This window comes from Varroa jacobsoni, unplaced genomic scaffold (assembly GCF_002532875.2).
Source record: "Varroa jacobsoni isolate VJ856 unplaced genomic scaffold, vjacob_1.0 scaffold_1061, whole genome shotgun sequence".
Classification (NCBI taxonomy): Eukaryota; Metazoa; Arthropoda; class Arachnida; order Mesostigmata; family Varroidae; genus Varroa; species Varroa jacobsoni.
Window position 1 is genome coordinate 15,382 of NW_019213963.1, and position 14,047 is coordinate 29,428.

The 14,047-nt window shown below is 41.3% G+C and overlaps 1 protein-coding gene across 3 annotated transcripts in view; it reads right to left on the reverse strand.

The window, feature by feature from the left end:
* Positions 1-334: 334 nt before the first annotated feature.
* The window catches only part of LOC111266163 (uncharacterized), a 72,675-nt gene continuing 58,962 nt past the window's right edge, over positions 335-14,047 (reverse strand). For all 3 annotated transcript variants that reach the window (XM_086970800.1, XM_022843393.2, XM_086970799.1), the window contains 2 exons: positions 2,204-2,242; positions 335-1,519 (listed from right to left, as the gene is read on the reverse strand). In XM_086970800.1, the coding sequence (XP_086826926.1) occupies positions 1,200-1,519; positions 2,204-2,242 (359 nt within the window). In that variant the 3' untranslated portion in view covers positions 335-1,199. The remainder of the gene's footprint in view (positions 1,520-2,203; positions 2,243-14,047) is intronic.

Consider the following 14,047-nt stretch of genomic DNA (forward strand, 5'->3'; position numbering starts at 1 on the left):
GGTAAGTGCCTTCACGATAACGCAGTAGTAGCTTTTTAATTTACTATGTTATGCGATACATATGGCCATTTAGCTTGACGTCGGGCGTAGACACATCGTTTCGCGCTGGAAGGAGCCAGTTGTCTGAAGCAATATTTAGTTAAGCCCTTAAGCTCCAGATGTAGAACTAAAAATAAAGCAAAAGGATATTTCATAAATAAATTTATCATATTAAATCTGTTATCTTTTTAGGGGAACAAATAAAACGTTCAATTTTTTTAGATTTCTATGCAATATAATATACTATTCATTGTAAAGATGTTTACTACTCCTTCTGTACTAAGTGTAAGTTAGTTTTGCAATAGATGGAAAACAGCCTAACTTGCGTCGGTCTGAACAGCGACTTAACAGAAAAGCAGCCTGCTTCAAAAATTCTATTGTCTAGATACATTAATTCAACATTGAGATCGTACTTTCTCAAAAATTATTTTCTTAAATATAAAATAATTGTAAAATGTAATGTAAATAGAAATAAATGAAAATATTCATTAATCTTATTTTAAATGATCAAAAATAAATAAGGTCATAGTTTTATACATAATATATAGTTTATTTATCCATCGTAAGATCTAGTCGCATGAGAAACGTGTGGCGTAAATGTAGTCACACGAGTTATTCTAAAGCTATTAGGAGAACGATGCCGCAGACATCATGCAACGTTGAAATCTATACGGACATAGTGGGAGAGAACCAGTAAATACCCCCAAATAAAGGGCGAAACATTTCTTCACTTTTCATGGTGAAATGTCTTTGAACTTTTTCCACAGTAAACTAACTCGTTATCATTATCTATGGAAAAAAAAAAAAAAAAAAAGGATCTTTAAATTCAACTGAAAACCAGCGTGCCATTATTTGATTCCTATTGTGTTCGAGCATATTGATGAAGCTTGACATACTCAATATTGTACAGTAAGTATATATAGATATGTATATTATAAGGCCGTTAATTCGATCTTGCCAATCTGCGGTTGTTGCACCCTAAGCCCGTCCGATTCTGACCGTAATATTCGACCAGCCATGCTGCGTCCAGGTGGCCCTCGCGCGTCCTCCGTGAAGGTGTGCCGTTCGCAAGTTAGTGCATCGTGCGCGCTTGATGCAACGCCTCCCGACTTGTTAGTTCTCTAATGGCTTGATGCTGTCATCACAACTCTCCAATTGTCTTAAAAAATCGTTGATTCTTTCGTCCATCGCCATTTTCCCTTCCTAGAGTTTTGGCGGCCTGGATCTGGTAACTTCGTACGATTCACGATTTCTCGCTTCTCCCACGACATAGGTCTCATCTCTTCTGTTAGCCAAGCCTCTTTTCGTCGGCACCAGTCTTTACACCAAGCCCTCCCTTCTGTCTCTCGTTGCAGCGTCGGCGACCGCCTGGACCACAACCTGACTATGCTACCGGCAATAATGGCTGCCCCGGGGGGCCTATATCCTGCGGCAACCTTGCCATCAACATGCTTATCTTTTGCAACGTTCTGATTGGTAGCTGTAGTAAAAAGAGGGAGGAGAAGATGTAACTTCAGTTGACTGCTTTAGATAAACATAATTTCTTTATTAGACATGAGAAGCGAATTATAAAACCTATTTAAGTTTCTAAATATGGCAATGCTTGCAACGCTTAGGGGCTTACATGCTGAGCTACATGTTTGCCTAGAAGTAAAAGCTTTTGAGTCCGAGAGTTTTGAGCCGATTCTGATCGAAGTGCCGATAGTGGACACCCTTAAAGTTTGTTAGCGTTTGGACAAATCAACAGCTTCAATTGGATCTTCCAAATCGGTAATTCCTTTCCGATTACTGTAATTAATATAAGCCGATAGGAGAGATTATCACCTATTTCTGCCTACACAGGTTTAAGCTGATTCTTTTCCAACGTACGTCATTGGCAAGGGAATAGCATATCTACTTATTCTGTTTGCGATCTCTAGGGACACCGTTAGGGCCAACAATGCCCAAACGTGTTAATAAAGCTACTTTTGAGTTGGGGCCTAATATAAGTCAGGTGACGAATTATGCCAAATGTCTCGATTAAAGTAAGGCTTAGCGTATTTTCCAAGGCAAGAAAGCGGCACAGGTAAAAAAAACTTAACTCAAAAACCTTTTTTGGCCAAAAAAAAACATTTCAAGTCTGCGTTACATTTCAAGTACTTAGACTTCATAGATTCGAACTTACCTGAAAAACTATGACGCAAATTTCCTTGAAATGTCGTACCTGTAATAGGCACTATCTTAATGATCCGGCCTTGCATTAATTTCTATCAGCGATAAATGTACTATGTTCATCTCAAACAATTAATGTAAGCTGTAAGCAAATTAAGGGCAGTTTAACTTTTTTTGAAGTTGAAGAAATTTTTATAGCTTGTTTACCCAAAAGAGAAGTCGAAAAGCATCTATGTTGTTCCCCACTACCGTTGCTGATTTTAATTATATTGAAAATCATAATACGCGCCACGTAGATAGTAATTCACGACAAACTAGGTAATGAAGTACTTATATCCAGAATGTGATACTCACTGATAAAACCAATGGTATATAATGCGCAGAGTTACATTAAGTTAAATAATACAAATTGCATTGTTAACTTTCAACGCTGTGTACTAATCTGTGATACAGAATCGAAATTTCTACATAAATACAATGGCCTTAAAGAGTAATATAATACAAACATATACTTTACTGTCTTTCATCGTAATTATCTAGTTGAATCAATCAAGTAAATGCACAATTAACTTTATAAAAATAAACTAAACAATCTAACTGTTACCTACGGCAACCCTAAATGATAGTTGCGTCTCCCTGAATTTTCAATGTCGAAAGCTAAACGTTCCGTCCAAATGTCAGCTCTTGTTCGCACTATATAGCTATCATGACTTGCTAGTAAATTCGACCGGTATTGTTTTAGATATCCAAAACGTTAGCTGAAAGCGAATAGATAAATCCACGATCAGCTTCTGCTGCCGTCCCTATTCGCCGTTGACTGTTTATGATGTTCAGTAAAAACGGGCCGTGAAGCCAGGCCACCTTACAATTCTCGTTATCTTCTCAACGCGCTCGCGCCCACTGGCGTCGTAGAAGTTACTTCAGCGAAACAAAACATTCTATGGTAGACAAAAATTCTAAAGGTCTCTGGTTGTCCGTTTGATATGGAAAGAACAAAAGCTCGCCCATAGCAACCAGGCCACAGACCGGCGAAGCTATAACGCCACGGTATATAGGTCGTCGATCTCCATTTAAGGTGTTCCAAAAAGAGGCGCCCACCAGACAGAGAAATTAGTTATCTCTCTGTCTTCGACCCAAATCGTATATTATCCGTGTAACTGTGTGTATACTACTAGACGACATACCTTGTGTGGGTCTCTGCTTTTCTGGATATCGAACTTCCGCTTAGCTACATATGTTTGAAGTCTTACATCCGGTACGAAACAAGTTCTGTGTGTGCTCGTATCGCTAAAACTAGCAGGCGAACACGTTCTACACTAAGCTATTACCCACTAAGCTATTACAGGAACCCATGTTTACGGTATGCATATCGTGCGCGCGGATTACTTCATACATCAGAAGTTAGCAATACAGCTCATTTAGAAATATTAGGTATTGTTTCTCAGAATAGCCTTAAACTCTTGAAGCTAAATAAATCTTCTTAAAGTTTCGAATTTTAGTTCAACATTGTTTTAGACGACTGGCGCTCCCTTCTAGTAGGGCATAAAGTGTGTCCACGTCCAATTTCGAATCGAGACGGAAAAAACAATTTTTTCGCCTATTGAACTCACGTGTCCCTAGGGTCAGTAGGCAACATGCACAATACGATTGGATTCGGACCTCGCATCGTTATTTGACCTTTTACTTAGGACGTTACCAAATACAATTGTAAGATTGAGACAATTGTGCCTCGACTGTAAGTTGTTTCAGTTAGTGCGTACGCTACAACAAACTGGTCAGATGAATGGTTAAAAAAAATGCATCCATCTCGACCCGTTTCTATGCCCATCCCGTTCAAGAAAGAAGGCATTCCGCGACAGAATTCTTTTCCCCCAAACGTAAAGATTATATCCGCCAGGATACAGTGCGTTTATGGTGCTCTTATACTTTATTTATTCTTCTTGTGTGTTCGCAGTGCGTTTTGCAGTCCAGTGTTTGGGAACGGCCAAATTGGGTAAGTACGATCCACCACCCTGGCAACAGGTCTTTCACTGAGAAAGCCATAAGCGAAGCCAGAGCAGACCGGCCGACGAGCAGACGAAGTGACAGAGCAAAATTATATCAAGGCAAGTCCTGTGGCAGGTCTTAATAAAAGCTTCAAAGAAAGGAAGGGAGGGCAAAACTTATGCGGAACAACGCAGATGAGCCTTTCATGAAACGCCAGCCAAACGCCGTCCTACAGCAGTAGTTGAGGCTAGACAGCAAAAAACAGTGCTGAGAGCAGACGACAGCAGCAACGACAAGAGCGATAATATCAGCGTACGCTGCGAATCGTCTCGCAGAAAGATATCCCACTCTGACGTAATTTGCTACCCATTCCCGACGAACCGGCTCTTCACTTCGTTGCGCGTCACCCCTTGACACCCCTCTATGTTCTTCAGTGTTTTGCTACTGTGCAACCCAGCTGAGAGCCAACTCGCTTTTTCCTGTTAGATTTGTTCAGCGCCGCGACAATCCTACGGTTTACCCGTTCTCATAAACGTTGCTTGACGCTAGACGCACGACCAGCCCTTACGTCCGAGCGGATGCTCTCCGACTAAGCTCTCGAAAGCCAACTTATGAAGCTTGATCCATCGCCCACACCATTTTCGCCTCTTGGTGCTGGCCACTTTGCTATGAGCCTTTGACACCTTGATGTGTTATTCGACGGACCCGCCCATCACACAGATCTTGGGTAGGATACCCAGTGGGAGTCAGGACAGATGGGGTAGTTACCAACGGTCCCTTTTGCAGGCCTCCCGGCTTAAGCTAAGTTCTAATATTTCACTTACCCACTAAGATCAGAGATGGGGTGACATTGCGTTAACGCAAAGCGTAGGCAAGGCAACACTGCCACAGGAGCCACGATTGATTGCGTCAGAATGGGCACAACGGGTTGTTTCGGAATGGGGAACACATGGGAAAAAAGTTCAACGCGTTAAGCGCAATAATTGTGTTTCTCCGCATCCTCACTTTATACTTAGGAATAATGTTATTCTATCCAGGGCCGTATGGTGCGAGTGTCGTGGTAGAGAAGCACGGCGAAGCTTCGTCGTGGTGCCTCTCCTTCCAGTGTAGCGCGACCACGCTCAGTAGGAAGGGCGGGGGGGGGGAGGGGTGCTGCTCAGCGTTGCTGTCTGCGGTATTATATACTACCAGTGTTCTCGCCTGGTACTCTCGCCATTACTGTGCCTTAGCGAGCCCTGTCAGTTTCCCGCAGGCGGGTTCCATCATTGTAGTACATTTTGCGCGTCATTTTGTTTTGCCTCTCCTTTTCTCCTATCCTGCTTGCCGTTCCTTTCACCTTCCGATCTCTTACCATCATACTCAACCGCTATCCCTATGTGGCTCTTTTCTGCTGAAAACACAATAAATTTCGCTGGGATATAATCTAAGCGACTGCCACTTGTGTCGCCATGCTAGGGTAATATGGGACATGCGGCTTTCGATCACACATTCAACAAGCAACCCCTGACCGAGCTGGGGTGTCTAGGGTTGTCGCTTCAAGTTGCGCTTGTCGTTGGTCGCCTCGATGTGCTTTTCCTAAACAACTGTCCACTGTAGCCCGACAGGGTCCTTTTTTCGGAATCTGCCCGTTCGGTTTCGTGAGCTCTTGCTCCACTTCTCCGGTCTCTTTCACATACTTTGTTGCTTTCCGTTTCATCTGCGTCTGCCTCGTAAGGGTTTTATTGCGTTCACCAAATTGCTAAAGGCAAAAGGAAAGTTTCGTTGCCAGGAGGCTAACGCGGCAAAAAAAAGCGATAGAATAAGCATTATCACATGAACGAAAGGAAAAAAGACCTGGCGCTATCCGGTTGCACTGTATCACATCACCGACATATAGGTTCACTCAGGACGGGGTATATATCGAGGTCAAAAAGGAGTAGAGTTAAGGGTAAGGCAATTAACAGTGTCCCATTAATTCTGCCATTGGGATACTCACTATCCTGAGACTGTAACAATGAGTGTAGTACTACTTTGCCTATTCATGGGTGGGATCGATCGTTAACCTAACATCAGTGGGTGCAGTCTACTTTATTGCTTTTTTTTTTTAATGATCTAACGAGCAAAGTTTCGGTTAAAAACAGTAGACTAGGTGAGACTTATTACGAACATGTGGGCCTTGACCCAATATAAGGATAAAGCCGATACGATTCTGGTTGGGGTAAAATTCACACTGCAAAGATTAATAGTTATAAGTAAAACTTGGTAGTTTTCAGTAAAGATAAACTTACGTCAAATGAAAGTGGACAATATAGGCCCATGAATATCATTGATATGATAAATAATTATGTTGAAGCTATTATTTTTGCCATTTCCCATTACTGCATCTTTCCAATGGCTTATTTGCTGAATCCCATTGCCACCATCTTGTGCAGATCGAAAGGTCTCTCATATGAGCTGAATTGTTGCACCTTGTTTCAAAATGTGACATTTTTTAAATTTCCTAAAAAGCTAAAATTGAGCTGTAATAATGCAGGATGAGAAATCTAAATTGGTTAGAAGGCAGAGATGCAGATACATTAATTAGAAACACATAAGAAGAACATTAAGAAGTATTGCAGGTAAACAGACGCAAAGTAACTTAGTAAATAGTTATAAGTTCATAATGGGAATTAGAGATTTCAACTGTATTCGTTATATTTTAGTTGCCCCCAACTGTTTTTCCGTTTCTTGCGATGCTTGTTGTTTGGCTGTTATAACTGCTGTCTTTGATTTTTAATCTGCCTTGTCTTGTTATATTGTAGGGTGGCGGCGTTTGAATCTTATCTTTCTGGATTTTAAACGACTTTTTTCTTCACACAATATCACGTTTGAAAACGATTTTTTTGAAAAGCATTTTGAAAACGAGCACATGCGCCTCGAAGTCTAAACTCGGAATGCGGTCTCCCAATAGAAACGAAATGGTAGCAAATGGCAAAGAAATCCTTTTCAACAGTATATAACACTTTATTTTTAGGAAACGAAAATTTTTAAAAATCTGAACAAGGTTGCATCAACGTATGCTTCAATTAGATAACGAATTTATTGGCATTACAATCACGTTATAGTTATGGTTGTTGCCATTATTAATCATATAAATAACACATTACCAAGTAATGAGGTTTGATAAAAAAAAAATCACTTGTATTCAAAAAAAAGAAGGAATACTCCTCTGATATAGTATTGGATGCCCATTCCGGGGGTTGTTCTCGCGTACATCCAAAAGCGATTACCACTGCGATTGTAATTATGAGCCGTCAGGTTCATCGGTACATTTATGAGTTAACAATAATACAAAAATGCTACTCCTGTATGGTTCCGACTGATTTACGATGATAAGATAGCCACTAGGGGACAATTTTCTGCTCTGTATTTTTTTTTTCGATTCAGAGCCCGTACATATGTAAATGATCATCAATGAATACAAATGACAACCAGTATTTTATATTATTGTTTTTGGGCTGAGGATCGTAAGTTAGCTATGCACCTCTCCATTCATTCTTTCGGCCACGATAGAACTTTTTCCATGTTGCTGTTGCCATTTTTCATCTGATGCAATGCACGTGTGGCTAAAACGGTCGAGTTCCAGCTTGAGTCTACCCGATAACACCCCCCAAGCAACGATAACTTGCGCCAATTCTAGAACGTTGTATCCATCGAATCTCGATCGCTCTGTAACTTTGAAGGCGTGAAAACATCGTCGGAAAGAATGAAGGAAGGGTAAAATTGAAAACGATGACGTCTTGAAGTGAAGACGCAGGCGGTGGTTTGACGCAGCGTTGTCGTACGCTAGCTCGTTATGACATAGAGGTACAACGTCAACTAAGTTAGACCGGACGCAAAGCCTAGTTTTTTTTTTGCCTAGGACACTTACTAGCGAAGAGCTGACGCAATCGACGATACAAATGATTCTGAACAGAAATAGAACATTTTCGAAGAATGTTTTCGGGCGATAAGCTAACTGACCGTTAACTAGATCGTATCGTGTCACCGTATTTTTCTATATATTGGCTTATGCCTACCCTATCTACTGCGAACACATCGCGTAACAGCGGGTTCGCTTAGGCCTGTATCGTGTGTACATATGGACACTATGTGCACACCCATCTACTTATTACTATAGACCACAGCTGTATAAAAGTAATATCTGTCACCTATCAGTGCCCGACACCTTTTCTATACATCCTTTCTCGTAGCACCGAGCCGTCAACCATGAGCCTATTACGCGTCGGCGGAACCTATGTAGACGGCTTCGGCCCGCCGTACTGCACAGCTTCACTATTTGGCCTTCCCGGCATGTTTCTAATGCATTGTATATGATGTACAGGCCGATCGAGATTGTTTCGAGAGGTTCGTTCTAACGGAGTAGCAAAGTGAACATCAGAAATCGCAGCGGATCTAAGTATCCGAAACCTTGGGCCTTCTCTGCTTGAAGGAAGTGTTACCCTGTCAAGGACACCTGCCTTTCTGTAATAGTGGATATATCTAAGTGGACTAATGTTTTAACACGAATATGGCAACTATTATTGGACTGGGCAGCGGTCGGATGCCTAAGGCTGAAGTGGTCCAGAGTACTTGCGTGTGCCCTTCGTACGTATTGTTTAGGATCATTCCTTGGAATAAACAGTCCGCTATTATTATGATGTCGCGCAGTGTAGACCCAGCCAACGTGAGTACATAAATAGACCTAAAAGGAAGTGACAAGTAATCTAGATTTATGAAATTATTTGCTGTATTTTTGCGCGGTAATTGCTAATTTAGCAGAATTATGTGGATTTAAAAACACCCGGCAAACTCTAACCACTCGCAAACTCGTTTGGAGCAAACAACAGATCCAGTTCAATAGATCTAACTGATTCGCGTTCTTCCGCATCATCTCTAGCTCAAATTGTGCTATCCCATTGTGCTCCATATCTAAGCAACAAGTTACATTTTTGCGTAAACGTTCTGGGACGTTAACTTTAAGGCAGGTACAAGACGAAAGTTTCTGAACGATGACTGCCTACCGAGAGTAGCTTGTGATTTTTCGTAACTGGATCGCTGTCTGCTGAGCTTTCTCGTTGTGTTTTGTACGTGCTTTGTCTTAAACACAAAAAAGAAGCTTAGTCATTTCAAATGTAGAACTTCTGTTCGTTATAGTGGTACGAGAATTTATCGACCAGAAGGGCATAGGCTTAATTAGCTACATGTGTGGGCCTTTCAGCTGTGTATGTTGCTGGGAATGAAAGATAACTGGCGTATCAAATAAACATTACACTATCGTATAGGAATTATTGTGAAAGATGAAATGAACGGTTGAAAGGTACTAAGTGCTTTGAGTCCGATGTCTAGGGCCAGTGTCGTCAGGTGTTACTGCTTCCAGGGGCTGATCGCCAACATGAAAAGGAAGTGTGTCGATGCCAGATATCGAATCGGGTTTATGTATTTATTGAAATGTTTCAGTTATTCTCTTCGTATGAACAACTACTCGAATTTTTAAGTACAGCATCAAGTACTTGCCCACCTGGGAATCTACCTAGATTTATCTGGGCTTTCCGCAACAGATCTATGAAACGACATCGCGGCCATACAAGCAGCTACTACCCTTAATAATATTTTTTTAAATTTCCTTTTAATACTTTATTATTCATTGCTGATACTTATTTTGTCCAGCGTTCGGATCTAAATTAGTGTGGCAGCGTGCTTGTTAGTGATAGTTATAATGGCAACGTATTTAAAAAAGTCAGCATTAACCCCCCAGGCGACGCCACCCCAATAGAATTAAATTTAAAGTTACCATAGTAATAGGACCTGTCCCGGTACATAAGAGTCATTGATTCATAACTCACTAGCAGAAAAGTGTATGCTCAGTTAAAGCGAACCATTTTTTGTTTATTTTTTTGTAAATGTAATTTTTTGTTTCTATAAATTTGCGTGGGGCAAAAGCACATGGCGGTTTAATGTACTTTCTTCTACCGCAGTTCTACTGCATTTTACCATCCTACTACTCTCACGGATGTAGAATGAAGCGTTAGTCAAGCTGTGAAGTGTTTTTTTTTTTTATCTCGCACTGCATCAGAACAAGTTACTGTTACCGAGCAAATCACGTTGGACGACGTTGCTCCTGAAATGGAACAGTATGCTAACGGACCTTCAAAAGGCATTTCCCCTCGTTCATGGTACGCCCGCCGTCTAATCCTTTGATAGCAAGAACTGCACAACTGCCAAACTAGTCTATCAGAAGAGCTTTACAACACTTTCAGCATAAAGCGACGCTCCCGTTGATGTGAAAATAAGAGTCCAAAAACGTTTATTAGTGTTAATTTTGCGAAAACGAGTCTACTCCGCGTTCCTAATAAGATCCCCTAGCACATCCAATTTTCCCATGTGGATTGTTAACAGCTACTGCTGTACTAATATTGAGACTCAGCTAGCGGTGTCGGATGGGGTGAGCATTGGGAAAAGCTTGTTGGCCACCACACCGTCGCCTGCAAAACGTCATTGACGCTCATGGCTGAATCGTTCATCTATGAGTCCGAAAAGAAGGGTGTCATGCGAACTAAAGGGGGGCCCCCATTGACTATGAATGGCATAGGATAAGTCGCTAGCCATCGACAAAGTAAAGTAATCCCTGCTCACAGCGAAATTGCTTCTTAAAGGTTCGCTGGCAGTCACGGATGCTGTATAATCAACATATGATAACAAAAGCGAAAGTCACTTTAGAGAAGGAGTTACGAGAATGTACATTGTCTAGGGTTTAAATAATACCTGTTCATAGATGTTTGCCTTTGCGAAAAATAATGTAAAAGATGCTTTTCCAAACTGTTCAGCCTTTTACCATTTATCGAGTCATTTATGGGGCAGGTACTTTGCACAACTCCATTATGATCAATATTGAGCTGCAATGTATATATATATATATATACAATCATTGAATCAAATAATTAGACTATCTATGTGCCCCTAAAGGCTTGTCTACTAATTGTTGCTCTCCGCCTTTTGATGTACCTCGCTTAGATGACACGTGGTTTAGTGAGGCCGTAACCTGCGTCCGTTGATCTCAGCACAAGGGTATGCGTAAAAACATTGTCATGGAACATCGAACGGATCTGAGTGTTCTTTATCTATGGTACCTGGACGCACCCATTCGCTTCATTGTCTATCAGAATACTGTGCATTTATTTTAGATGATATTCAGTGCGGCAATCGGTTGATGTTTTTTTTTAAAATTTTTTTTTGCTTAATAATGTCATAATACTGTCTTCAGAAAAAGGTTCCAATCTGAAGAGTGTGAGCTGACGCCTCGTTTCGGTGGTTAAAATGTTTTGCCAGTTTAACTGTTTTGTCTTTTTTTCTACTAACGCGAAAGCGAATGAGGCCACTCGATTTCCTGTAAGCAAGATCCGTCGAGGTTAACAGGTTTCGAATTGTTGATGATTCTATGAAAAGTTTTTAAATCATATAGAGGTGAGATATGGAAGAAACTTATAACTCCGATGATTTCTTTCAACATAGTTCACTTTCTTCCGACGAGACAGAAAAATATGTTTCGCGGGTTCATTTATACAAATCGGTTCCAGGCGCGGTTTCGAGGTGAGGCCGAGAACAAATGAAAAATCGTAGTAAAGTTTATGTAAGTGGGTCGTTTACTTGGCAGGACATAGGCTCCCCAGATCTCAAGCGTCGATTTTAGGTTACTTAGCGCTATAGGTCCTAACGGGTTCTGCATCTTAGCAGTGCATAACGACTTAGGTAGGCAAAACGTCCTACGTTTCTCGTGTCGTAGTTCGATGTGAAGTCAACAGAAATAACTTTGCAGAAATGGTAAAGAGACTTTTTTCGCCGGCCCAGTGAAGGCCCTCTAAGATCAAATATTTGTAATGCTAAAGCAACAACAAAACAGAAACGTATATGTGGAAGTATGTAGTAAAAAAAAGAGTTGGCACATTACAATTTTTAGCTGACCTCGCCGCTTCGTGAAGCTTTTGATTTACATATAATAACGTTTGCTAGTTTTGAATGGAGTGAAGTCGCCTTAATACAATTAGATTTTTTTATAGAAGTGAGACTGCGTAGAAGCGGTCATTGTAGTTTCACGCGTTTTGATGCCGATAGGTGCTACAAAATATGTTCACGCTTTGCAAAAAATGTCCCGTCAAAACGCTTACTATTCCACAGTTCTGTAATTTTCACTAAGCTACCTCCTGTTTCCTTGGATGACATGCCCTGGCAGCCATGAACTGTGTACTTTGCATATCATTGTTTTTCGCTGCACTCTATGTCCTTGTTTGGACTCCTTAGCGCCTTCTTTCAGACGAGCCTTTTTTACGATCTATTCACGATTACTTCCGAAAAAGATAGGATGGCCCTTCCTCATACCCTTGTGGGGGCAAAACAAGGAAAAGATGTGCAGATCGTACACACGATGCCCGTAGCCAGCTGGATCCATCCAGTCTGATGCCACGCTATTCGATATGCGATCCTCCCTCGCCCAGCATTCGAGAAGGGTTTTGAACTGTGAGCGCTACGCGGATGTGGGCCATTTGCTGATGCTTTTAACACGGCAGAGTGCGCGAATCGGCATAATGTGTTGCCTACGGCCAGGTATGAAAGATCGGCCTAGTTCAGTAGCGGCAGATACGAGTCATAAGCGTCACAAGTTGTTTCTTGTTTTTTATGTACCCTTCAGACCCTTCGAAAAATACGTCATCGCCTTCAAATACTGGTCTACTGCTATAAATGTATCGGTTTATGTCCGTATAGTTTGTTGTCGCGTAGTATTTAAAGATGTTTTGTTTTTTGTTACTATTTAAAAATCGTTTTGTTGTTAAAATCAAATGTTTGGCAAGACATTTTTTTGTTGATTTAGGGTTGGCTGGGTGGGGCAGTGACAACACCGGCTTATTTAAATTATAACATGTTGATTAACCATGGCTACGTAAAAAATGGGGTTAAGTTCTAATTCGGTGTAAGTTACTAGTTACACCAGTCTACTTACGAGCCAGATAGGCGCTTTTGGATTGGCCCTGAGATAATTTGAACTAAATTATTTGACTGATTAGTGTTAATCATTCCACTATTCTCCTGCACTTAAATATCACTTGCATCTTGTATTAACCATTATGCAATCACTACATTAAAACTTTTTGTCCTGTTTTTTGTTTATTAATAGTTTAACCTTAAACACTTTTGAATGCGATCATATCATTACAGTTACATCCTAGATTAGCAGAAATCCAATGGAGACTATGTATTACAGATTCAGAATTCCGCTTCCCTTATACTTTTTGGGAAAAAAAATTTCACCACGCGAAACACGTTTTTCAGTTCGAACCTTAGACCAGCTCTTTCTGATACATCCGATGTCAGCAAAGTCAGCGAAAAGCGTAACCGGTCGATTCAGGTTGCCTGTACATCGTTTTTACTCGATTCTCCAGTTGTGTTGTTTTTTAAGTCCGTTGGAACCCGCTTCTTCGGATGCGCTTGCCTTTTCGCTGGTTGCGACTATTTTTCTTCCTTTTGCTCCTACCTTTGTCTTGCTTGCCTTCGTCTTCGCCGACGTCCGATTCCTACTCTTCAAGCCAGCTCTGTTGTACCACGTCGCACTTTGCCAAAATGCGCCGACGCTTCCCGTGGCGAGCCGCAGCGACCTTGAACAAGGTCGACGGTCGGCCACGGTACTCAATAAGCTGCCTTTGAAACGATCCCTATTGTCGTTCCGACCCTGGCTGCTAGCCAGCGTACCTCCTGCCTACGGTGCCGCTCTATCGTGTTGTCTCTTCCCCATTCTTCCTCTTTTTTTTTCGGCTTTTTCCTCCTGTGACGTATTCCCACGGAGTCAATTCTAGTTTTCCGTACACCCCGTCATGTTCGCTGC